Source organism: Anser cygnoides, chromosome 8, assembly GCF_040182565.1.
Source record: "Anser cygnoides isolate HZ-2024a breed goose chromosome 8, Taihu_goose_T2T_genome, whole genome shotgun sequence".
In the NCBI taxonomy this organism is placed as follows: Eukaryota; Metazoa; Chordata; class Aves; order Anseriformes; family Anatidae; genus Anser; species Anser cygnoides.
The window spans coordinates 12,813,993-12,841,522 of NC_089880.1; the positions used below are offsets into that span (position 1 = coordinate 12,813,993).

Consider the following 27,530-nt stretch of genomic DNA (forward strand, 5'->3'; position numbering starts at 1 on the left):
AAAAGAAAGATTCAGTAGGATTTCAGAGACTGGGACCTCCATTTTTTTCATCTGTGCACATCCTGATACGACGGTACCTTGGTCTGTGACTAGAGGGGACAGAGAATACGATTCATAAAAAGAATCAATGTATCCTGCCTCTCAAGCCTAGCTTAATTACAAGCAACTGATAAACACAAAACCAATTCAATACTACCAATTACCTACCCAGAGTCAAACAATCCCAAAGACTGCCTCTCAGGTGCAACTGTATTCAAATGTCCCCACTTGACACAAACCAAACCAGCACCCGACCCAAATGTTCACCCCCCTTTTGATAGCTGCCTTGGCACTCCCTGGGAGAACAAGGTTTTTGCTGCTGGTTGGAGCATTAGCTCCAAACAATCCTGCAATTAGCCTTTTTATGTAAGCAAGGTCCAATGAGCTACACACACTATGCCTTGTTTTTTTCTAAAGCAAAGTTTGTTGTTGTTGCTTTAAATCTTGTACCATTCTCTCAGCAGTAGTTACCCCAGTGGGCAAACCATCTAATTATTTACCTATCAGCCGTGCCATTTTCTAAATTAATCTGCATGGACAGCTTATTATACATTTCAAATACAGTAATGCCTAGAGGTCTATTACCAGGCTGCAGCCTGGCTGGACTAAGTACTGAATAGACACCATTTCTGCCCCAAAGAGCTTACAGCTTTCTTAATTTGAAACAAAGCACTATTAGAGTGTGATAAGCCTTACAAGGCAGGAGGGAAGAAGTGCATTAAGAAAATAAGGCATGCAAATTAAGTAAGTTATCCTTGATGGGCCTCTGGGTGATTATTTATTTGGAAATTAAACTTATGCTGAAGTAATTATCCTCAGATAAAATAATCAAATCCTAGAGGATGAAAACAAAAGAGTATCTTGAGAAAGGTTGTGAAAAAGCACCTTTGTCGTTTAGGATTTGTAAGAAGGGTCTAAACAAGTGCTTCTCACAATGAGGGCAGACAGAAGAGACACTACTGCAGACGTGGCAATGGATTAGAACGCACTAAAGGATTTCAAGGCCATCTTCAGCACTATTTTCTCCTCTGTCAAAAGGCCAATTAGTCTTACAGATTAGCTACAAGAGAAATACACAAAAACCAGCAACACTTGACTTTTCGTGTTTCTTTTACAAACACACTTCAAGAAATAACGGGCTTAAATCTTTGGAAGAGTGACTTCGTGTTTCTTTTACAAACACAGTGACATTCAATGTTTCACAATCAGCAACTACAGTGGTTGTTCCTTACTTTACAAAGACAGTACACTAAAACTTTTGGCTTGCAGGGCAGAAAAACTACAAAGCCAAGTACAGATACTGCCTCTCTGCTCTACTACTTTTCTGTTAACTATTTCCATTGTGAGTTGCTGATCACCTACTGCAGTCTGTAAGCAGTGACGGTGCCTGTTCAGTCCCGATGGTTTGGTTTCCTCATGTACCTCTGTCTATCTACATATCGATGCACGTATGCACACACACACACAGCACCTACAGCATATTAACTGAGTGTAACATTATGGCATTCACGACTTCATCAGGACAGAAGAGGTTATTTTTGTCTCATTGTCCCTTTAGGGTTGTTTCAAAGTGCTCAAGTGACAGCTCTAATGAGAAAGATCTTGGGTGCAGTCAGTATTTACTTACTGTTTCTTCTACGCTGGTGAAAATACCTATGCCAGCTGACAAAATTACAGGGAGTAATAAAAAGCAGGAAGAAAGTAAGTGTTAGGAGATATATAAGAAGGAATGAGGAAAAAAAAAAAAGAAAGATACATCTAAACCTCATCTGAAAGATGCTTATGACCTAATGAAATAGGAAGCCTCATATAAAAATAAATAAAACTGTTAACTTTTTATCTTGGAGCATTTTTCTCTATCATTTTACTCACTCGGGGAAAATTCAGACTTTGGTGCAATTCACAGACTGTTATAAAAATTAATTAAATGCCTGTGTAAAAAGCCTAGACTAAAAGCAAACTCAAAAAATATGATCTGTACTAAGTCCTGAAATCTAAACTTGTATTTCAAATGCATTATGCAAATTCCACCAGGTGTTACTTAAAGGAGAAAATTGAAGTTTGCACTGATAGCTCTACCACATTTATCTAGATAACTAGACAGGAGGAAAAAAGCCAGAAGAAGATAAGTCTGACAGAACACAACAGTCACAGCTACAGCACACTACACTGCACAAAAGCTCCCAAGTCTGGAAAGGGAAACACAAAGGAAACCCCACAAAGCTATAGAACTCTATCATCAAACAACTACTAGATACCAATTATGATCAAAACCTCTCTCAGTCCATTAGCAGAAATTTTAAAAGAAGACCCTGTGCTTTACGGAGGACTGAGTCAATCAGACATGTCTTGCAAGATGATCCAGGTAAATATCAATGATTTTAATTTGCATACAGGTAATTCTGTTGGTTAGACACTTGCATTGTGTTGGCATCTAAAAAAATGTCATTGAATTAGCGCCCAATTCAGAAAGTGCATAGAGAGCAACCTACAGTCGAAGTCACTTAAAAGACATTAAAGTCATCGATTCTTGAGGAGTTCAGTCTGAAAGACAAGACCTAACAAGCAAAGCAGATGAATGCACAGATGAGGCTGGAAGAAAGGGCAAGAATATCATAGAAGATGAAAAAAAAAATTGGCTTTCAAGTACTGACTATCACAGTCCCTTTACGCAGAATGTTCTGAAGAAACTGAACGTGGCATTTAGTGAGTACATCATCAGCTGTTATCAGACTGATGCATTCACTCTGAGGCGGTGGAAAGAATCCTCCAGCTCTGCAAATACAAGTCAGAAATGAAGCATATGTGCATCCCTAGCTGTTCAGTATCTCCTCTGTATGACATGTCCAGCCACATGAAATTTGGAATACTTGCCCTTTTTTACCCTCCTCGTGCATCAGCCTTGAAAATCTCCTGCGTGGGTTGACTCCAGGCACAGCAGTATAAATTGCCGGCCAACACAGAAACAGACACGAGGAGCTACCACCACACTTGACCTGGAGATGCTGATGTCCTCGTTAGTTCCTAATGATCTTGGACTGGCCCTGCTAATTTAAATTACCTTGTATTTGCTGCAGAGAGATTGCACACAGACAATTAACACAGATCAGCTGATGAATGGAAACTTGTTCCCACAGTGTCATCTGTTGAGAGGCTTATGACTTAGACGCACAATATTATGATACCAGTATTTATTATCCTCATTATTAAACAACAGCCTCAAGCCACAACTTTCAGAAATCATCTCTTTTACTCTCTGCAAAAAGGCTGTGAATCGGGGCATTCTCTAAAAAGCCATGCTTTGCTCTGGTTATTGGGATATCCTCACTTGTCACTGGCTCTTGGGGAATTGAAGCTCTGCAGCTCTCCCCTGTGCCTCTCAATGGGCCAGAAGCCTGCTCTAAGCTACACTACCTCTTGCTCACTCTGGCAGGATCTTGCCCTTGGGCAATAAAATCTATTGCTATGGACACACAAGTAGAAAAAACTCAATGTATAGGAGATACTTGATGGATGCCATCAAACTTCTAGTATGGCTCTGGACTTACGACAGCATTCTCTAATTCTATGATTTGGAATTGGTATCTTCTTACGACAAAAGAGATGATTTTAATTAACACAGGCTTGGAGGCAAAAAATAGCTCCGTTTTGTTACACCCTCCAGACTCCATGCTGAATAAATACTCCCTGGCATTTCTGGGGTGAGGTTTAGAAGACATCTTGAGGACCTCTTGGTGTGGAACAAAACGTGAATGCAGGCCTACATGTAAGGGGGGGAAACAGTCTTGGGAAGAACGGCACTGGAGCCCAGTCCACGCATCCTCTTGTCCCTGCTCCCATTCGATGTGATATTCCCAAAGAAGTCCACGGCACGTAGTGATGAAGTAATTAGCAAATACTAACAGACCTGGGAGCACTTCCTTTCCTCCCACATTCCGTACTTCTCCGGACGTGCTAAGCAAGAGAACTGCTTCCCATAGAGGGAACATTGTAAATGCTGTCTACTGGAAAAAGTATAGCAACACCAGGAGCTGCCCTGGGGTCTGGATGGAGAACAGAAGTGGGCAAAATGCACTAGACTGGCTGCTGCCTTCTTGACTGACAAAGTCCCACACTGGTGACTGCTGTTTCTTGGCAAAAATAAATGTTATAGCAAACAAATTACTTTAAATAGTCAAGAGGAAAAGGGGATACGTATCAGGCTTCCTGTCTGAGCAACTTGGAACCTGGAAATTATCAGAAGAGAATGAAAGCATCCTGCGAACAACAAAATGTGAAAGAGTGAGACGGAATGATTTATGGAGCTGACACTGAAAGAATAAAAACAAATAACAACAGCTTGACATAGCAACAGCTGAAAGGGAGAGACAAAACAATAATCAGCTTCTTTGTGTGAATGCTGTTTAAAATATTTTTCAGGCTTTTACTGGTATTTATGCTGGACTATAAATAAAAGAGTAGTTTCAATTTTCTACTTGAATACAGTTAAATTGATGTGTAAGTACGCAGAAACAGAACACAGGATTGTTTGATTGTGCTCCCTAGATTTAATTTCTGGACTAGAGAAGTATCTGATCCCTTGGCTGAAATTTTTATTCCAAACGCATCTAGACATTTCTCTGGAGAAGCAAAACTTCCAGCGAAGTCTCCTCTTTGATTTATCTTACTAGCATCACACGGCTGCAAAATAAAGTTGTAGACATGCTGACAGCAACGAGTAGAAGTAGAGTGGGGGTTCTCCCTCTGACATAGTGATCAGCTGGTCAAATGACACAGAGGAGAAAAACAGGCTAGTAAGAAACACTTTTTAGTCCAGAAACAATTTACTGTCATATTAAGATGGCACATCCCCATTTCTAACTTGACCTTTGCGCTTGCAGCTATTTTAAGCAGATTCTAACCAGGTTTAATTAATAACTGCTTATCATTCAAACGCTTTAAAAGACGTAACATCAAGTAACTGAACGACTGAAGAAATTAAGTGCAGTGAAAGTAGTAAAAGCTTGCCAGTAAAATGTAAACAACAACAAAAAACAACAACAACAATACAACAATTAGCACCGTACCGTACCAAGAAATGAGAGAAGGCTTTTCTCTTCTTCTGTGCTGCTATCCAGCCATTCGGCCACATCGCCAGGAGAAAGAAGACTCATTCTCCAGCCAGAAAACTTTTCCATACAGAACTCAGTAAGTGAACGAAGCAGGGTAGGAAGGGTGGGGAGGAGCGGATGGTCTTGGGATTCCAGTACTCCAGTTGTTGGCTACACTGACAACACGAGAGCGTGATCCTGTCCTGCTCTCTCAGCCCTACATCTGACAGCCCATCCTGACACAGCAGGCATGGGTGGGAGCAGAAAGTGAGATCTGTACTTGTTGTCCCTTTGTGTCAGGTTTCAGTCCAACCAGGAACAGAAAGAAGGCAAAAAAGGGGAGCAGGGGAAACCAAGGTCTGAAAATCCAAAAGAGGTTGCAGGTTATGATGGAAACAGTTTAAATAAAAAGAAGAAACAGATCTCAGAGCTGAAGAAGCTCAAACAAGTAAGTGAAATAGCTCATCAGCTAAGTGTAATATATCCCTACCATCCCTTAGAGTGTTGGCTTTGTTTGTAGGCTCAGGCTTTATGCTTTACGCCAAAAGAAAAAACAAAGCTTAGAGGCAATTTAAATACCCTCCTCACTCCCGAAGAGCCTGCATTCCCCTGTTTGCAACCCCCTTCGTGCTCCAGCTATTATAACAGCATCCCAGCCTTTCTTACAATGAATTTGTTCATGCAATGGCAGGTTGATCAATCTGTGAATAGGAAGCTCCCACCCCTCCCTCTCCCCTCCTCCTGCATGGCGGCGGCATTGATCGGCAATAATGGAATCTGCCTCTGCCTGCCAGCAGCAGCATTACAGGGACCCGCTCCTCTTCCTCAGCAGCAGGCAGCCCCGCGGCGCTTCAGCCTCGGCTGCAACAGAGCAAATAAGAAAGAGGTAAGGGAGAGCAGCGTTCACGGGGGCTCAAAGAAGTCATCAGTGCTAATGGTCGATTTTTTTTTTTTTTGAGCGAGAGAGAAATGGAAAATAATTCTGCTCTGTCTAGACAGCGGGCTTGCTCTGCACAGCTCTGCAACGAGGACTTGTCATTGTGACTTTCTGAGGGGTCACGTTTAATTGTACAGGATTTATAGCACTTGATTTATTCTACACAAAAGAGCATTTTACAGGTTTACACATGCAGAAGCAGAGACGGATCGTGTAAGTGAGGGACTCCCGGGCCCCACAAATCAAAATTGCCTTTGTCCTCAGGGGATGGAGCTGATGCTCCGATCAAACTGCACTCTTTAAAGAGACAGCCGCCTTTTGTTCACCATTTTCTGAACCTATCCTGATTTTAAATAATTTATACAGTTGCCAATCCCTATTACAAACTAGGACGCTTGCTGACCACTGACTAAAAGCCAAGGCAAAACAACAACAAAAAGCCATTAGATCAGCAAAGCGAAGAATTAGATACCAACCAACAAACGAGGGGGAAAAAAAGACAGCTATCAAGTCCCAGCAGGGGAGAAAATTCCAATTACTTAAGACAAATTGTAGCAAAGTACTGTTTGTGCAGGAGGGATATTTTCATAAAACACCTGCCAAGCAGGGCAGATGCTCTACAGAATTCACAATTAACGAGGGAACATGGGACAGACCAGCTGAGGAGGGAGATACCCAGCAGCACACAGGACTCAGCTGAGCAGTCCCCCTGTTCCCACTGAAAAAGTACATATCCCGCCCTACGAACAGAGGAATTAAAAAAAAAAATATATTGTCTACATAATCTAAAAGACAGGTAGAAAGACATCAGATATGCTTTTCCATCTATGCAAACACCAGCTTTTTCTTTTTTTTGATGAAATGAGCTTTTCCAACAAATTTTCACCATGTGCAGAGGAGGATTACATTTTGTCCAACTTCTACAAGTAGAATCTTCTTTGGGTTAAGAATATGCAAACTGATGACGTAAATCTACTTGCAATAAGAATGGAATTAAATACAACTTTTCGAGAAGGGATTAGGTAGCTATTTTTCTCTATCCAGCTGGTCAATATGAAACAAAAATTTTTACCTCCTTCCTTTTAGTTTTCTGGGAAACAAATATGGTGCTCCAGAATACCTGACAACCCTTCCATTAAAACTGGTTTAATTCACAATATTATCTATTGATTTCATAAATAACAGGTTCTAGGGAAAACGAAGTTAAGAGTATTGGTATCCCATGAATGCTTCTCATCACCATGAATTTTCTGTCCTTTTTAGGAGTACAGATTGTGTACAAATTCTGCTTTCCTCCACAGCTACCTCACCTTTTGTATCATGATTCAGCTTCATGAAACCCTGTCAATATATTATAGAGGTCATGTTAACAGGGGAAGTATATTAAATGTTCTAAGAAAACGGAGGCATAAGATTTCAGACAGTAGCATTACCTGGGAACTGAGATGGCATCTAAGTTTTTCACATGCAGAACCCCCCTGCTCTCCTGTGCACAGTGGCATTCACCTTCCTGGGGCAACACATGGGGATAAAGTAATGATTACAGTCATCTAACCTGCCTGGCTTGAAACACCTCTAGAACATCGCCCAGTGTCTCCCCTCCCTGTGCTGCATTATTTCTAGTTGAGCAAAGGCACATCTTCCAGCAAAAAGGGCATGTGATTTTAACAGACACTGCAGGGACGTAACGAGTCAGTCCGTTCCCCTTCCCTAAGCTGTTCCAATGGTTAACTGCACTTGTGGTTAGCAATTTGCTCCGTTTCCAAGAACGAATTTATCTAGCCTCATCTCCTAACCACTGGGCACTGGCTGACATTTGTATGCTTCAGTACTCTCCATTATCAAATTCTGGTATCAGAAATCTCCTCCCTGTTTACATCCTTTGTGAATGTCCGGTTTCAGACAATCACGTCAAAAATATCTTCAAACTCCTTTGTAGCATTGGTTTTCATTTTGAAAACTTCTGGAGAAAAAAACAATCAACAAAAACAAACAAACAAACAACAACAAAAAAAAAAACCACACCACAATCAAAAAGAAGACCAAACTTGCTCCAGGACTGGAGGAGGGAAGTAGTACTGGTCTCCTATTAAAACCTGCCAGAGACAGAAGAAACACTGTGAATTGCTTCTTAAATTGCTCTTTCTCCACCTTAAAGCAGGTCTTGTGCTCTAGAGCTTACCAAAAGCTTTCAGAAAAGTCCCGCTTGAATTTTCCAGGGCAGCCAGGTTTTTAGATAAGCTGCAAATAAGCAGGAGAGGAATATTCAAAATGTACCTAACATTTTCATGCTGTGAGACCTACCCACTTGCTGAACCAATGCAAACACAGATAGCAACTGTCCTATCAACCAGAGCAGAGGTGTCTAAAATGTAAAACTATCCTTTGCAGATGACTGAAGCTACAGAAAGATGGGAGAGATCAGCGAAGTAAAACAAACAAAACAAAACGGGGATAAGCAGCAGCTGCCTTGAGAGACCGCTGTTTTCCAAAATTAGCACTGGTAGCCGTATGGAACAGCATGTTCTACCATGAAAAAGCTCCGTCAAAGTGTTGGGGCTCACCTCCCTCACCCCTGAGGGTCTTAAGGCAGATGAGCCCACAAGGCTGAAAATTAAAGCAAACACTTATGTTTTCAAATGTCTTATACAAATAAGTAATTTAAATCTTTTGCACATCCCCGACTAGTAATTCTTTACATTACCACCAGCGAACGAGCTTCCGCTCCTTTCTGCAGTTGTCAGAAATGTCAGCCTCCTACAGACATGACTTTGAAACCTATGAAACTAAGCAGCTTTGCCATCCCGTGGATTTAAAAATTAGCATTCTTGATAAGTGAAACTACGCAGAAGCATGAGTACTCATTTTTTTTCTACATGAATTTTAGAAAATGATAATTCATAATCTATGCAAATAATAGAGTACAGTTGCCTTCTGATGCGGATGCTTTGTAAGCACAAAGTAGTGGCACTATTATAAATCATAATGTATTAATGGTCTCTGCATGAGGCACTTACAAGAAAAGGAAAAATGGATCTTACTTGCACTAGGGATGGACTGACGGGCTGATTGATGGATATTGCTACAGTCAGTAGGTGATTTCTTCACAGCAATATACATTAGACATTGTACACCCAAGTCATTCCTAATAAAATGCTTTACGGTTAGTTTAGGAGCAAAGGAAGACAGGATATTTACGCACTTGAAAAATGAAGTCCTCCCTTCAGAGCAGGGGCACAACTGACAGGGAGAGGGCAATTTTTTCCCACAAAAAGCAGGCAAGCAGAGATGTATAAAACAGCTTGCCTGAGGTTGCAGCACTTGTTAATCCACAAGACACGATACACACCTGCTCTTCCATTTCCTGGATCAATGTCATATATACCAGACAACACTACTCACCTCTACCCTTGTCTGTTAGGAAATAGGAAAAGTTATTTCAGTCATTTCTCCCAGAAAAATGCCAAGCAGCAATAACTTTTCTATCCTATTCAATGCCACGGCACAGAACAAGAAAGCTAGCTTTAAAATAAGTTTCCTAGGTATCTAAAAATGTCAGTTCTAGATGCAAAAATGTGCTGTTTCCTGCATTAAATCATTTTAAGTGCCCATATATAATGAATATCGTATTGTTTTGAGAAGCAGTATTACAATTTTACAGCCTTCTAACTACACAATAATCTAGTTCAAGAGCATCCGTATGGACAAGGCCAAGTCATTCATTTTGCGTTACGGAATCATGGTGAAAGGATTCACAACTATTTCGTGACACAGATAACTTTTTGGCTTAAGCCACATAAACTACACCAGCCTGTAATACCATGACACAAGCTGGAGGCAGCTGAGCAGACTCATTCTGTTGCAAAGTAAATCAATAGCAGATTTACGTCAGGCACAAGACGATGTGGACAGCCCTGCTGGAGCACAGCAAAGTACACAGGAAGCTCTTTTTATCAAAATTGATGGACACTCAGGTCTCCTTAAGCCAGTCCATTCTGCTCTGGAAAGTGAAACCACACTGATGAACTACTAGCCCACATGTACACAGTATCATCTAGTATTTTATCTTTTGAGATTGCTTAATGAAGTGATTTTAGTACAGTCAGGGACCTGTAGCACTCGCTCTCAGCAGCTCTCATCCAGCTGAAGATGACAACCTCTTTGTGCCACAACATTGGTGCCATACCTCATTGTACCAGGGTGATAGCCCCCCTTACTTCCAGAGCAAACATCACTGTCCTTCCAAACCCAGCTGAGATCACAGACATTAACCTAGTGGCTGTTCAGGAGGGAAGCGAAGCACAACATTTCCTAAATAATAACTGCTGGAGCAGCAAGGCAGCGAGGGCAGCGAGAGCCGTGCCTGCTGACAGCCTCTAAAGATAAATAGGGACAGGAAGGCTCAAAATGAAGGTGAACAACAAAACAAACCTTGAAGTTCTCTAGTATATAATAACACAGTCAAGAGCTCTCTTGTGTAAGTGACATTTTAAGTAATGTCAGGAAGCTATTTCTACACTTAATTTTGACAAGAAGTTGGAGGCAAACAGGTCAGCAACTGAAATGAAAATTTAAACCGTGAGGGCCTAGCCTTTATAAAGCTCTTCCATGCCCATTTAGCCTTCCAGCAAAATCATCTCCTCTTGGCTGGCTGCTCGTACCTCACCTGGTAGAAACTGAGCAGCAAGCCCCCACCACAAAGATGCAGCAAACAGCTAGGTACCTAAATCTAGCCGGGGGCCCTTCCCAGCCAGCAGCCACTTCAGGCAGGTCACTTGGACACAAAGGATGGCAGCTGCCAGCATGGCAGTTGCCTTGGACTTCCCCTGCAACATAAAGATCCGTTTGTCTGCCTGTATGAACCTAACAATGCTTCAGAACCTTTTCTGTGATAGCGAACTACGTTTTAAGGGATTTCCATTTCATTGTTTCACTGGTGTACAGAAACTATTTTGAGTACACGCAATAGCTTAGCATCACAGACATGCTTTTCATGTTCAAGAAACAAAGCTGTCAGAAGTCTATGAAGCCACTTGCTAGGGAACTGAATTGTAACCTTCTTTTAAAACACCTCTTAAAGGGATGCTTGAGAACAGCAGGAAGACTGGAGTGAAGCCGTAAGTTGAAGACCAACGCAGAGCGAGTGAGATACATACCTGCACCTGCGTCACAGAGGGCGCCCAGCACTGTGGAAGAAAAGAAACTGGGCTCTGTCTAGAGGCCAAGGAGGTAGGCGTAGAAGGAACCACCATGCTGCTCACGCATAGCAAGACAAGGATGAAGACTTAAAGGTTCTTAAAATAAAAAATAATTCGAGTAATTGAAGACTAAGCAAATGACTGTGATTTTGGTTGTTGGGCATGTTAACCCTAAACAAGCCAGTTCCCAAAGTCAGAGCTAGCAATAGGACAGTTTTACCACATCAGGGCAAACCATCCCGTTCTTGTTCTCTGTTTTCCATGGAAAAACACTTTGCCTGTGTTACAGAACAGTGACCAACCAGAAGCAATCAACAGCTCCGACACAAGTATCCCTGCCGGGGAGACTGCTGCATTTTCAGAACTTCACTGACGAGGCAACCACAGTTTTTTGTGGCTTTCTTCCCCCCTTCCCTTTCTACACTAACTTAATTACCTTTTTGTACTCCATCCAACTTCAGGTATCTTCAGGATAGCCAAGGATTCGGCGAAGTTACGCTGCTGGCAGTATGGTACTTTGTAAGCGTCTATTAATGACTACTCGAAATACATTAAGCTAATTTAATTCCAAATTAGGGCGAAGACATTATTTACAGAGTCATCCACTCCACAGTGCTTTTCCAAACTGTGAGCCATATGCCTTATGTAAACAGACATCTTGTATTCAAGCCTGAATACATCCAGCTATGTATTTAACAAGCTGTACGTAAAGACTACTTAATATCTGATGCTGGTCTTCATGCGATGACCTTTTCCCCCAAGAATGCGTTTATAAAGAACACCACCTATATTCTTTCCCTCCCAACACTGGGTGTTCAAAAGGAAGAACAGACTCAAAATGTTCTGGAAACATGGAGCTGTGTCTTGGGGGGGGGGTGAGGTGGATGGAAATACCACAAAGCAAACAAAAGCAAACCCCACCAAAACACGCACTTCTCCAGAATTGCTGGTAAGTGGATACTCTGAAAGCGACAGCTTGAAATGGATCAAGTCTCAAGCACTTTAAAAAGGGGATTTCTGAGCTAGCATTGTTGCTAGAAATGATATTCAGCACTTTAACACTAAGGCTATAAGAAAAATTAAGAAGAAAAGAACCTGACAGATGTCAAACCTTCAAAAATGGATGAATGACAAGAAAAAGATCAATATTCAGGGTGTGATTCCCCCCACCCACTGAGACCAGTCGCATCTCCTGCCTCACAAATCTGAAGATCCAGCCCAAGTACAAGAGATCTTCCATTTTTTAAAGCAGTATAAGAGAAAGATAGGTAGAGATTTTTGAACTTTGATACTGGGAGGAATGAAATCCCTACTGTCTCTTGTGGTATCAGCATTACAGCGCTTTTGTGAATAACAATTTCCAAGAACTCCTGTCTTCAAAGACAAGCACAGCTTAAACATGATCAAGATGAAAGTTAACAAGGACGAACACGATTTGTGTAGAACTACCGGAAGAAAAATGGTGTTTTGGAGAAAGCTAAAAACAATACATGCTGACAAAACAAACAAACAGAACACCGGCAACACAGCTTCCTTCCTCTCTTATGTCCCTCAGACTTGCATCTCTCAGGTTGTCTACGAAAAATGAACCTTTCCAGGCAATGAAGAGCCAGATGCAGCTCTGCTGGCTGTAATTTCAAGTCTGCCAAGTATTACGAAGAAGGAGGAGGAAATAAAAAAATATTGTGCTTAAACAGTTCAGGTACAGCACCACTGCTATTTTACAGATGATAAAGATTCTTCAGATTCTATCCATTCTAAATCATTTTAAAGTAGCTGTATCAGAAAGACAGATAAGGAGAAGCATCTATAATATGACTGATTTATCAGAAAATATATTGAAATACCATGGAAAAAGTACCTTTCAAATAACTCCTAGTGCTTGTAACGTAATTGACAGGGACAGGTACGCTACACAGGGGCAGCAATCTGACAGGTTATTACTATCCTCACAGGCACCTACTTCGTCCTTTGCACTTCAGGAGGCTGACTTCCATTGAATTGTCAAAAGGAGAAAACAAAGAGGAGTTTTTTTGAAGAAAAGGACGCCTTGTATTAAGCTGTCCTCTGAGTTGCTGTTTGGACAGCAAAGTACTTCCCCATGAACGCAGCAGTCAAGCATGGAAAATGAAAACAATTTTTCCTACTCACTGTGCAGGCCAAATACTTTGCACAACTTGCATCTTCAAAAGTGCTGAATTTTGCCCAAAATCAAAAAGAAAAGCAGATGAAAATGATTAAGACAGTTTTGTTGGACTACTACCTTAATTAATGCTGGTCTGTATATTACTTTCTGACCTACTGCTTATCCTTGGTCTTATCCTACTGCTTATACCTTCAAACACAGCAGGGAAGCAGCCGGGAGCCATTTTTCCTATTTATATTATAAATTGCTTGGACATCTACAACCACAACAAAAATGAAAAAGCAACACAGTGAGGGTTGAGTCTGGGTGTATTTGTTACTGTTGGGATGTGTGTGCGTGTTACATGACGAGATATGATCAGACAGGTAGAGAACTAGAATTTTGAGAAAAATAAATGGTTTCATGTGAAAGAGAGCTAAATGTGTTTTACCAGTCTGCAAGAGGCTGATGCCAGATGGTTTCAAAGTATTTTGAGAAGCAATTCAACACAATCAATATATGATACCCTACCTATCATACAACTTTTTTTAACTTCTGCTCAGATCACGTAGGAATTGCCACACCATCCCACTAGCGTACAGATTGCTTCCTTTCTTCCTGCTAGCTTTAGTACAAGGTAACATCAGTTTTATGTAGCACTCCCACAACAAGTCCAACTTGCTTGTTTTCAGAACAAACTAAATACCAGCGGTGCTTGCAGAGCAGGGTTGAGGGTGCTGTGCCAATAGGGAACTTTACTCCACCCTGAGGTCACCACTTGTGCCTTTTGTATGGCAATAAACCACAGCTTTGCCAACAGCATCAGGTGGGAGGTGAACTCTGCTTGACTGGCACAGACAAATTCATAACAACCTGCGCCTCTAACACCAGGTCATGAGACAGAAAGCCAACAGCCAAAAGCTTTAAGCATCTAGCAGCCTGAAAGCACGCAGCTTGCACTTACCAGGCATGCAGCAGAGAAGCAGGAGCATTCTGAAGAATGAGGTTATGGCCAGCAATATGATTTCCTACCCTGCCTATGAATCATGTGGTCTCCCTCCCTCTTACTACTCGGTTCCACCTGTGTTTATAGGAATACCGTGTTAATCTCTATGCAAGCATCAAAATAAGGCAACTGGCCTAATAAAATAAGGCCTAAGGTCTTTCCAAACACTAAAGATAAGTAGAAGAAAGGCAGTAAATAGAGTTTGTTTGTATTTTCTTAATCTGCTTCCAAATTAGGGACCAAATTTAGCGGTGAAGGAAGGGAACACTGCAAGGTAAGAAACTCTAGTCTAGGTAACTTTTATGAGGACATACCAAGTCCTCCATCTTGTGGACAAAGGCTTAATTTCCAACTGACAGTACCTTAAAAGATTCTTCTTGGACTCTGGCAAGAGTTCCACTGGAGAATATATCCAGCATTTTAGACTGACCTCATGACTTACCAGGACATGGCTTTAAGAGAATTAATGCTGTAAAAGCTGGCATGGGAATCATACTGTATTTTGTAGCATTTGGCATTTTTCCTGTAGCCATTATTCCTGGAATCAAGCAAATGCAGAGACAATTACAGCCTCTATTCTAGAAAAAGGACCTGGCCTTCCTGGTTAGAGTGCGACTGAGCTTGAGAACCTGACTGAAGCCTACTCTCAGAAGCATCAAAATGAACAGGAAAATGAGTACCAAAAAAAAAAAAAAAAAACCAAAAAAAAACAACCACAACCAACCCACCCTTCATTCTCCTCTTTTCTAAGTCAGACTTGCAATTTTGAATGCTTGTGGCTGGTGACACTCAAAGGTTGCCCAGAGGCCTACTGCGAGCAAACACATCAGAGGAGCTGTCTCACTTCTCTGGCAGGCGCCCACATCCCGCCATCACCCTGCTAAAGTCCCTGCTGAGCTAGCTGCAGGTGCAAGGGAAGAAAAATGCAATGTTGTGTATCATAACAATAGATCCACTGCGTAAGGAGCAGCACTGTTCAGCTATGTAAGGAAACTCTATGTACACTTGCCATAGCTACTTGTAGATGCCATCATCTGCTCAGATAATCAGCTATTATAGAAGTCCACAACCCAGTTTTTGCAGTTAGGTTTACCATGACAATTCCAGCACCATTTCCCATTAAATCCACAGAGTATATACACATATATATATAGGAAGACTGCTGATCATTTAACATTTAGAGCCAATTCTGCTTAAACTGTATGCGGTGACTGTAGTTGCATCATTTGCTTGCTGAGTTCTTGTGCAGATCTCCCTCTCTCTCCCTTACTAATAGCAGTCACACAAATATGTAGAAAATTAAGTGGAATGGGATCATTAGGTCTCCCTTCTGCCATTGGCCCAGTTTCAAAACCCACCATTATTAGCTCTTGTAAAAAACATTTGTGCTGTCTAATGCCAATTAGCCAACAAATCTAGATAAAAGGAAGTATTCCCTTTGTGGAGAATTAAAGCTTTGAAAAGGTACGTACCTCCACAGGCTAGAGAATGAATCCGTCTCTTGATGCCAACAAGCCATTTACAAATGCCGTCCATACGCTGTATGTTGCTACATCACATAATTCTCTGACTTTCGTGTTATATAGTTGATGTGACACTTTCTCCCAGCTATCAGAAAATAGCAATGAGCCAGTCAAGCCTCAGTATACCAGAACGCCCCTTCCTCCTGCTTATATACAAATGAAGCTGGTTTGTTCCCATGAGCTTTAAATAGCCATGACAGATCTTTCTGACAGAAGTCACTTCAAGTATTCATCAGAATTATGCAGGTTTCCCCTCCCTCTAGATTTCTGGAGACAGAAAGAGCAAGAGGACCCACAGAGTATCAGATAAAGTTAGGCACGAGATGAAAAATTTGCAGGAAGGTAAGCTGCTGCTCACGTCTGCCTTCCAGAAATCCCCAGTACTGTATTTTTGATTCTGCGTCGCATTAGCATGTAAATTGTATGAAAAGGCCCGCCCAGAAAGGTGGGAAATTCTAAAGGGTACGTCCTGGCAACCACCCCAAAATCATCTAAATGAAACTCGGAAGGGATCAGGACTGTGCTGCCACGAGTTCAACTAATCAGTTTGCCGAAAGTTTGCTTGTTTTGGGAAGAAACATGTTTGCCCAAAAAAGGCTAAGGCAGAAGGTTTTCATTTTCTGATCGTGTAATTCAAAAGCGGCTGCAGAACAACCTCATTGGTTCAGGCTAACAAAAACAGTCTCTCCAAGTCAGCAAATTAGTATTCTCCCTGGTCTACAGAAGAGGAGGAAAATGACTGAGAAAGACTTCATAATCAGTACCTATTAAAGGCTGTTTCTGAGGTAGAAAAAACTTAACTCAGTAGTTTCCATTCCTGGTTTCCTTAAGTAACACTCACTGCTTGTGTAGCCACTGAAAAATGTCTTAACTATCTCAAAAGGCACAAAATTGAAATGCTCTCCAGCTTGCTATTACTTAACATCTGAAGACAAAAGCTGCTAGAAAAGTACATTCCATTACTAACACAACGTGCTTTATACTGAAAACAAATCCTCTTGTTTTTATGAGCAACCTGCAGTATTCCCTGAACTGCTTTGATTTACCATCGCTTGCTGGAGGACAGGAAACAAGGTTGGCAATATCACATGCTGAAAACATCACACAATGCCAGCCGCAAGTAAACACTGAAAAATATTCCCACAGTGTGCCCTTGAAGAATGATGCCTGGCCTAACCCAGAAATTCAATATCATATAAAAACGTACACGTACTGACTTACGTTAGGCAAGAGAAGGCTTTCACTGAGAGGGAGAGAAAGTAAACCTAATGATCTAAGTAGCAATAAACTACATGCTAAACTTGGAAAGCCATTACAAAAACTTCTCTCTCGTCTTTGCATCTTGATGAGGTTTGAATACAAACAAATCTGAATTCTGTACTAGCGAGCAGAAAAGTACCAATAATTCACTTTTCCGATGAACAAATTAAATACATGTAAATAGGTCTATAAAAAACACTACATAAACCTGAACTAATGAAGAAAAAGGTGTACATACATGTGCAGCAAGGAAAAGCTAAAAAAAAAAAAAGCCTTTAAGTTTCTAGTTACTTTAAGCCTAGTCACTTTAAATTTCCAACAAAACACCTAGGTGCCTCCTACCCAATCCCGCCTCCCCGGAGTACTGCAGCAATCCCGTCCCCTATTTGCATGGACAATGTCATGAGGGATCTCACCTGTGAACTGCATTCTGCGGTAATCCCAATGCCTCTACCATGGTCCTGCCACCACGCCAACCAGAAAGTCAGCGCAGCCTCTGCATACGCCTCTCTGCGCGCTGTTTTCCCCGCCGCAGACGGTTTGGAATGCAGAAAAGCCAGAGCTGAAGCCCGTCAAGCGCAAGCCTCTCTATTCAGCTCCTTGGCTCCAGTTGAACAATAGCTGCCCTTGGGTTGCTCGCCTCCCTTCCCTGCGTATGGGATGCACGCCGCTCTCCTTGCAAACAGCGACATAATCTACCCGGGACGGGCAGACACTTCATTTTTCCTGTCCCAAGGGAGGGTGGGGGAGCTGAGCGCCAGCGCAAGCACTCAGGGTGGGGTGGAAGGGGGGTGTGTGGGCAGGAGGAGACTCCTGTTAAGCAAAAACACGCCCGATGCTGAGAAAAGTCAGGGATGTTGAGCAGCTGACTCAAAGTCTAAAAGCAGCAGCAGGGAAACTTAAGAGGCTGATATCACTGCGTAAACTGTCCGGACTACAAGAAGCCAGTCAAGACGAAAACATGGTTTTGTCAGCTGAACAAGGAACTGTGTCTCTGAATGTGCCTGGCAAAATTCCACTTTATTTGCAGATGTAACCCCCTCCTTTATACAGTTTAGGAAATATGCAGTACTCAAAAATACCCTGCAGGTTCACTTAAAAGAAAACAATGATTTTTTTTCTCTTTGTATCCTGAGCTGCCTTTTTCTTGTTGATGGTACTGGTTTTTTTTGTTTGTTTTTTAAATTCATAATGTGATTTATGGCTTTGAAAATGAAATGGTTAAGTCTGATACTGAAAGCCGTTTTCCTGAGCTCTTGTTTATTTTAGAAGTGCCAAGAGCTGAACTTCTAGGTGTAACATTGCTTTGAATGAAAAGGCAAAAGCTGCTCTTCAACACACAGAAGCAGAAACCTGCACATTTTGGCTACTGCTGCCGTCACAATGTCTCATACATTACAATGCCCCTGCTGCAAATAGTGTGTCAAGATGGATCAGTTTAAAAGTCCACGGCTTGATTCCCAACAGATCCCACCTGCCAGTCAGGGACCGGAGCAGACAAGCACACACACAAGAGGAATGCAAAGTTGTTGAGCCTGTTGCTAAACAGGCTAGCATTGCTCCTAAGAGAGCTAAGAGGCTGCACGCTTGCTCCTACCTTCTGCAGTTTTAGGTGTGCTGGAGGCAGAGGGAAGAGCGATTTGAACTGTTTCGCTCCAACTTTGCCACTCGTTTACAACATGGTATTTTCCTCTGGTTCAGTCCTTTTCTTCCTCTAATGCCACCCACCTCATTACTGGAGATGAACATCTGTACTTCTCTTGGGAAACAACCTCCCACACCTTTACAGTCTCTCCCCTGGAAGAAACAGCAGCTTTGGTCACCCTAACCCCTGCCAAAGCTCACATGAGATATCTGTGTGAAGAGCACAGCACAGGCCTTGGGAAAGAAACTTGTTGAATGTGTGCTTAAACAATACTGACTGCAAAATAAATAATACAAAATTGTAATTGCTCCCTCGCCCTCTAAAGCTAATCACTTAACTACACCCAGGGATCTTGCACAAAGTGCTGGAACAGAACAGCAGCTCAAAATCAGGAGAGAAAAAAAAAAGGAAAAAAAAAAACAACGCCAAACCCCCAAAACCTGTCACTGACAGCAGTATAACAAAATAAACAGTCCCTCTAAAGACAAATTAGTTTGACCTGCTGCTTAGAAACGTCCAATTACCGGAAACGGTAGGGCAAAACGGTCTCATGATCTCAGCTGATCAAGATTCTGCAAAAAAGCAGTAACCGCTTGTGAACGATTGCCATCTCTTCTCCCTCGCCAGCCCTGATCCGCAAAACAAAGAAATACTACAGTAATTATATAGAACATTTCATTCCAGAGCACTTTACCAACTACATTCACGGCACCACAGAAAAGCATCTCTCTTGAGGGTGGAGCAACATCAGACAATTCATGTATACCACACAGCATGATAGAAGAGATGGAAAAATTAAGGACTGGTATTCTGAAGTTAGCCTGTACGTCTCTTCAAAGAGTTCTAACGCTTTTATGGGTAAACATTTCTTTTCTTTTATTTTTTTTTCTTTTTAAATAATAATAAACTCTTTTTTAAAAGAAGTTTCTCTGATTACATTTCCAGTTTTTGTTTCCACGTTTTGCTTTTTCATTTCACATCATTCAGGAATTCCCTGTTTTTAAATCAGGTTCAAACACACGGGTTGAATTTTGGATCCAGCTCCAAAATAAGGCCATAATCTGCCTGCTGGCAAATAGTTTATAAATAAGCCACTTTTAGTGACTTGGGTAGGTCCAGTCTTTGTATTTATTTTTCCTCAACCTTAACACGTCTCTTAGCAGCCTCAAAGAAAGATTTCTGAAGTGCTGAAGGAGCTACCCAACTCAAGTAAATACATCTTCTGAAGACATAGGAAGGGACAGCAAATTAGGAAGATGATTAGAAAAAAAACCTAAGGTGCACAAGTACTTTGAAGTATTCTAGAAATCTACACAGTTTCAGATATTTGAAATACAATTTGTGAAGCCTAGGAATAAAAGTTACTTCCAGAAGACTGCAACACCGGTTAAAGATTATCAAAAAAGACAGCAATAACATTACCCATGCATCGCCATGTGACTTTTGCTCAAATCACCAAATCTTCTGACAAGAGTAGGGTTCTACTTCTCGCAAAAAAAAGCCCTGTTGAATCGGAAGAAGGGAGGTTGCCACCCAATATCTGAAGAAAAACAGCAATTCAAGCAATTAACTAGTTCCTGGCCAGCTTGCTGCTGCTATTCAAACCTTGTGGGAAGGCAGTGAGGGAACCACACACATTTAAAACTTCTGTCTCCAGAGGCTGCAGCTGAAGAAATGCATTAGCAATGACTGAGCAGAAGCACTAGAGCAGAAGAGATAAAAGAAAATAACTGAGAATCGGACTTTTTTTTTTTTAATTAACTTTTAAATGTAAATCAATTTCTTTTAATATAAATCATTTGCAATTAAATGCAAGATGTTGCCTTACGGTCTATCTCCCTGTGATCTATCTGAACTACTTAAATTAGAAACATGTATGGGAACACTCAGCAGAAGACTTTTTAAAATACTGTGTAACATGGGGAGAGATAGGTCAAGTTATCTAAAAAAAACCAGTTGTCTGCACTTAGCAAAGTTTCCAATACTTAATCAGTATTTGCACAAAGAACCGAAATTAATTTAAAAATTGAGAAACATCATTAAGTTTTCTAACATATTAGAGCACTGGTAATCTGAATAAATGTGCATTATTGTAACAGGTGCTGATTATAGTTTCTTCATCATCAAAAAGTAGTGAATTCAGCTCACATGATCATCACTGGGCCCACCTCTCGAATGCATTACCTTCAAAAAGCCTGAGAGAGACGCAACGTAACATGGCAATGGCACTTCCATGCAGATCCCCTTCCTCCCACAAACATCCCAAATGGCAGCAGCAGGGGGAAAAGCCGCATTTTCCCCACATGCCTACACGTTCAGAAATAGCACACGGAGCCCTGGCTCCCTCCCATGAGCACATAGAATCCTTCCCATCTGCTCACTCCTGGGCGGAACTGTTAACACCTCACCCTGGTCACCTCATCATGGTCAAAGGAGACCGAAGCACTAACCCAATGGTGACCATGACAGAGCAGCCACCTTATGCTTCCTTAGGGTTTTCCCAGCCTTTAGACCAGCAATCCTCACTGTTTAGCCCACGTAAAGTCCTCCCCAGCATCTCCTACAGCCAATGGGTAATAAAGGTGGCTGGAAAAGCAAAGCACTCACTATTTGCATGGCGCTGATACCTTGGGGTCAGCAAGGTTGGTGACCGCTGCTGGAGACTTTCCTGCTACTGTCTTAGCCGAAGCATACCACATAAGAGTGGGGAAAGTCTGTCTGTGAGGAAAAACCTAAATGACTTGAATTTTTAATGGTCTCACTGGTCAGACCTGCACCAAAACTACATGCAACTCTCTGGAAAAAAGAGGTTGCTTGTCAAGCAAACGTTTGTAGTTGAAATGGAAAAAAAAAATCACTGGATAATACACAAGATAAAGCAGTCTCAACTGTGCATCAGGAATTATTAGCTTGTAGCCAAAAGCACTTTACTGGACACCGAGCTGAATCTTAATGGGCACTAATCACCACTAGAACTTACAGTCCTCTCCATCTACAGGGCTTCTCTGGGGAATCGGGGATTTGCTTGCAACACGGAGGTGCCTGCTAGAAGAGTTTATGATGAACTCCAGTGGAGTTCAATAGCCCACTTTTCCTCTGTGGCTTTATTATTTTTCTTTTAAGTAAATTATCTCTCTGCTGTGCTGCAGAAACATCTTTGGTTTAAAGATAAAATCATAGTTATAATTCTTTCCTCCCCTTGTGCTATGAAAGGGCAATCAGTTACAACAGGGTTAGCAGGTTAGCAAAATATCCAGCATACACCTGAATAAGTCTAATTTAATACATAAGCCACCTCATATATTATGCACTTTTTTATTTGTGCAGCTATAAAAGTAGTTTGCCCACAGGAGGTATGTCACTGCCCCAGTGAAGTGTAAACATCACAAGATGGCACAGGAAACACCATAAAATTTGCTTCTTTTATTTATTTTTTAAAAACCCTACTTGCCTACTTCCCAGAGGCATTGTGCAGATTAATTAGCTCATCTTCATAGACCATTTTGCAGATGTAAAGTGCTATGTAAGTAAGTACTATTGCTGCCTGATGGAAAAGAAATCTCATGAGGTCTTGCATGGAAAAACCCAATATATAACTGACAATGGATTTCTTGCCCCATTGTAGCTTTCTTCGCAAGCTCTGCCATCTTCACCCAGAACTAATTATACGGAAGAAAATCCCCCCAAACTTTGCATTCTGGGGCAGCAATAACAAAACTTCTTCAGCGCTGTTTCTGCAGACATACGAACACATCTCAATACCTGCAGGGACACTTCAGCATGGGCAGCTCAGATGTGTAGATGGAGACGTGCCAAAGGCCACAACAGTAACCCATAATGCCAAAATAAAAATACATGGATTCACAGTTTCCAGTGCTCTAAAGAGAAGATACAGGACAGCTCACTTATTATTACGGTACATTACCAGCCAACACCGCCTGTCCATATTTGTTTGCTACGAGCAACTCCAATGTAGAGTTACGTGGAGACAGTACATTGGGAAGAGAGGGAGGTATGGGAAGAGAAAAGACAGGTTCAGGCCTCCCAGAAACAACACATGAAATAAAAGCAGGGGAAATAGAAACAGAAGTGGCAGTTCCATTTTCCAAGCTCCATTAATATAAAAATGTGATGGTTTTACTAGTCTGACTAGTGCACTTACTAAATCGATCTCTTTCTTTAAGTTCCCTGGAAGAATGACTTGAGTGGTCCTCCATAATAACTCCACATTTTCCCCATCTTTTGTACAGGCTTGTGCATCACATATTTTGCATTCTGCTTGCTTCAAAGTTTGGAATATAAAAAGATTACAGACATGTGAATGCTACAGAAATGGATGAACTTCTAACACAATGGATGCATAGCTAGAGAAAGATAGGGAACTTAAGGCTGTGCCTAGGACAGAAAAATGTGCAACCCTAATGAAATAGTTGTCACAAGCAAGGCATGAGTGTGCTGTAACTACAAGCCTGAACTGCAATGCATGAAGACATACCAGAAGTAGTTCAAGTAACAGCAGCTGTAAGAATGTGAGAGCACAGCACTCAGCAGTGGCAGAAGTGGGCTTCCCTGTGTGAAGTCGAATTGATTCTCCTGGAGGGCAGATGATAGATAGAACCAACACCAAAGAGGGTGGTAAAGCAGGGATATAGGAGTGTACACACCCCCTGTTCTGTGGAGAGAACTTAGTATATTTGATTTCATACAAACTTAAAGCTAGATGCATATAATCCGAGTTCATAAATATTTGCATTGACAAGTATTGCTATCAGTGCATGCTAAAGCAGTAAACTGATCGGCAACTAGTACTGTAACTAGAAGTCCGAACCAGATTTAATTACACTAACTTTTTTAAAATCACTTTAACAGTTCAAATTAACTGTAGAGAAGACTTCAGATAAGGAAATTCAGGTTGTAGGAAGAGAGGTTAATTTTCCATTAAGTGTTAAGTTGGTTGTTACTGAAGGAAAAAGGAATGTATACATGGTTGGGTGAAACGTAATTACTTTTTGCCACAAGATCAAACAACTATAAAAGAGAACCATAAAAGAGAACCTACAAAATTTAACAATGCACAGTAAGTTCATGCATGACTTAAGGTAGATTTCTCTACGGAATTTCATAAATATTTTTCTTACAAAAGCTAAGGAAAATGATAGCTTCCTTTATAACGAACTGAGGTTTGATTAGAACACACTCAACAAACCTGCCAAATGGTCCAAGAGCTACCATTTCGTAGCAATTAATACATTGCACAACATGCTGTATTTATAAAGTGCTCTTTGTGCTCACACAACAAAACTTTAAAATCTTCTAAAGCAATTTCTTGTGTGTGCTGGAAGTAGCGGGCAGGAACATAAGAGATTTCCAAGAAAAAAAAACCTTAATGGATTGTGTGTCAATACTAGAGAGTTAAGATTATTTGTTCATACCCCTATTAATTTCTGCTCTAAAAAGGTTTAAGAATTGAACAGATAAAACTTGCTTCATGACAAAACTTGGCTTTCAGCACAGATGATCTGTGTCCAAGGGAATAAAGTTTCAGCAGCACTCAGAACAAAACAAAATCCTCTGGCTTCGCTTGGGTTTGACAAGAAGAAAAAGACAGCAGCTTGGCAATTTTCTGTATACAAATAACTCCAATTGCCCAGGGGGAATGTCACTGAGATCTAGGCATCCTGTTTGTTATATCTAGCCTCCCTGGAGTTGGTTTTAATTTCAAGCAGAGTTGTCTAAATTCTTCATCTTTCCGAGGTAGGCAAATTGTACTGTACATAGTCCAAATTTCAGATTACTTCAGGGCTTTTCCTGAAGTTTCCTAACCTCTTTTTGTGGATGCTGAAGATAGCAGGCCACTTTCCACATAGTGTGTGATTCCTCATGTAGCTCACTGGTTGTTTAACGCTGCCTGAAAGCAGCTGTATTTTACAGGAGGTTTTTAAAAATGCAACTTGCAGTTTGCATGTATTTGAGTTTTGGGATAGAACATGGTGGGTAAACAATGTCTTCTAAAGAGAGTTAAAATTTTAGAATTTCCATTGATATCAGCATAGATCAGTTCCTGCTAAACATACCCAGTAGTGACAGCACTAGCAGAGTGATCCAATACACCAGAAAGTAAACCAGGCAAAGGATTAAGGCTTTAGCAAATCCTTGCTTGTGCTATTCCGTGAAGTGAGGGCTGCAGATCTCTGCTCACAAAAGGCTCACACAGGAGTTGTAGCAACGCTGTTGGGCTAGGACTGAGGTGCCATGCAACAGCAGGGCCGTGTAGCTAAAGATGCACAGTACCCACCTGTGGCATAGGGAAACACAGGCAGCTCTTCGGCCACCAGAGAGCTGTGTCAAACCATGCAAGTGCAGAATGGTGCTCACTGCACTGCGCTCAGTCACCTTTCAGCTGTTAGGAACCTTTCAAGGTAGATTTTTGATACAAAAGACTTAAAGTTCAAAAAAAGAAAAAGAAGCAACACGGGGTGCTAATTTAAATGAAAAAGCAGACAGTGATAAATCTGATCCTTTAGACTCCTGGATCTGTATACAGGAAGATGTGGATCTCTCTCATACGTTTATTTGTGTGTGTATATACAAACATGCTCATGCAAGCCCAAATCAGGCAAATCCAAAGAGTTGCAAACAAGTTAGTGCAGCTGAATCTATCTTCCCGCCACGGATAGTGCTGTGGGTGTGCATACAACATGCACATCCTTCCCCTCAACTTGAGAGCTAAACCCAAAGCCCCTATTCTGCATCCCAGCCACACAAGACAGTTGGCAGGAGATGGTTATTTTGCACATAGCAACACAGTGAAAAAGCAGACAGTGCTATTGGGGAAATTCTTTCATCAAGACAACACAAATCTGTAAGCCTGAGATACTGGAAGCTAGTAAACTGCATTTCTTCAACCTCACTTTCTAACAGATATGCTTTATAGGCAGAGTTGGGCTAGGGAAGGTGAAAGGAAAGCCCTCTTTCCAGCACACAGTTTTGCTAGAAGTCAGAGTAAATCTGTTATTTCAAAACCCCACATACTTCTTAAGTAAATCTTTACTGAACATGTAGGAATTGGTGCATTGCAGATTTTTTTCATTGACCACGTCAGGAACAATCTCTGTTCTTCCAAAACAGACCGTCTCCCCCCTTTCCCTCCCAAGCAGTAACACTTTTCAGGTCTTTATCCCACACCTCAGCACACTAGGACTGCACTTATGCAGTGTTCACAGAGTAAGTCTATTTATTCTTTCATCACAAAGTATTTGTTCCAGCTGGAATATACAGAAAGCAAGGCTCAGCTTTGACTGCTTTAGTTGCAAAGAACCTTGTGTCTCAGAAGCAGCAGTTACTGAAATAACCCTGGAAATCTTTTCAGTTAACGTCTGTTCTCTCCCGCCAAGTTTTTACCTGAAGGAAGAGCACGGATTGTGTATTTCCTTGGTGCAATGATCCCCATGTAGGAGGACTCAGCAGTGGCTTGCAGAACTATTTATTGTAAAGAGGTGCATGCCAGGCAGCAAGGAAACTAGAAGACACTTAACTGATCTTCTGTCGCTCGCTCCATTTCCAAGTCTCTGGACATAACCTTTTAAAACAGCACTGAGGCGGATTTCTGCACATCTTACAGGTCACCTGATAGCTATGCAGCATGGATCTGGCACCCAAGCAGATTGGTGCTTCATTTTCATCACTTCTGCCGTTTTTTGCCTGATCAGAGCTTTCTCTAAATTCAGTGGAATTTTTACTGAAAAAATAAGCTTGAGCAAGTGGAAAGGGGATGATTATTGAGATAAAATCTATCAACTGTGCAACTAAACCAGAAGATCAAGAAGTGTAATTTTTGAATCTCAAAATTTCATCTTCACTAAATTTCAGAATTGTACACGTAGCAGTGACAGTACAGTAGGGAGGTTGTGACCAATATAATTTCCTTATATGTGTAAATATTTCTGTATATTTTTATATGCATAAAATATTTCTATACATATAAGACATCTCTGAGACATCAGGAAAGTCAGGATGCCCAGTTTCCTAGATACTTGCACTGACCTCCCAACTGAAGCATCCACTGAAACACATTGAAAGCAGTCCAGTCTCCTTCCCTGTATTTTTAAGAAATGCTGGACCACCTCCAGGTTCTCAACATCCTTCTTCTACCGGTGGGCCTGAAACTGGACCCACTACTCCTGGCACACCAGCTGTGTCGAGTACAGGAGATCACACAACTGATCTGTTGCCATGTTATTGGTTGTAAAAGCAATTTCTCCAGAGACACTCAGAGAATAGCAACTCACGAGGGCATGGGTGGTTCATCCCAAGGATGAAGAGCAGATGATGACAGTAGGTTGCAAAGGATGGGGAGAAAAGCTGCAGAGCAGCTGAGTAACAGCTATTAACACTTTACAGGCAAGGCTGAGGCACTGAAGGCCTGTTGGTTTTCTGATGAAGAGACGATGACTCCAGCCCAAAAGTGTGGAAGATGAGCCACAGAGCTGTGCAAGGACAAGCAGACCCTGGATATACAGAGCTGACTGAACAGAAGCTCCTAAAAGGCATAAGGCTTGCTAACCCAGATTGTCCTCAGTCTTGGTGACTATACTCTTGCCTAACAGCAAAGAAACTGGAATGCATTTCCAGGGAAAAAACAAACAAACAAACAAACAAAAAAAAAAACTTTAAATGTGCAGTTCTAGAGACCTGTCAGCAACAAAGT

At 41.4% G+C, this 27,530-nt stretch overlaps 1 protein-coding gene across 13 annotated transcripts in view; it reads right to left on the reverse strand.

Moving 5' to 3' along the window:
* The window catches only part of RASAL2 (RAS protein activator like 2), a 178,211-nt gene that overhangs the window by 59,882 nt on the left and 90,799 nt on the right, over window positions 1-27,530 (reverse strand). Inside the window, exon 1 of one of the 13 annotated variants that reach the window (XM_013191413.3) lies at window positions 17,595-18,208. The exons of 9 other annotated variants lie outside the window; for them this stretch is intronic. In XM_013191413.3, the coding sequence (XP_013046867.3) occupies window positions 17,595-17,607 (13 nt within the window). In that variant the 5' untranslated portion in view covers window positions 17,608-18,208. Of the gene's footprint in view, window positions 1-5,110; window positions 5,755-10,789; window positions 11,590-15,867; window positions 17,348-17,594; window positions 18,209-27,530 lie in introns of those variants that run through there. 3 more of the 13 variants (XM_048073379.2, XM_013191410.3, XM_013191411.3) reach the window with 3 other exon arrangements.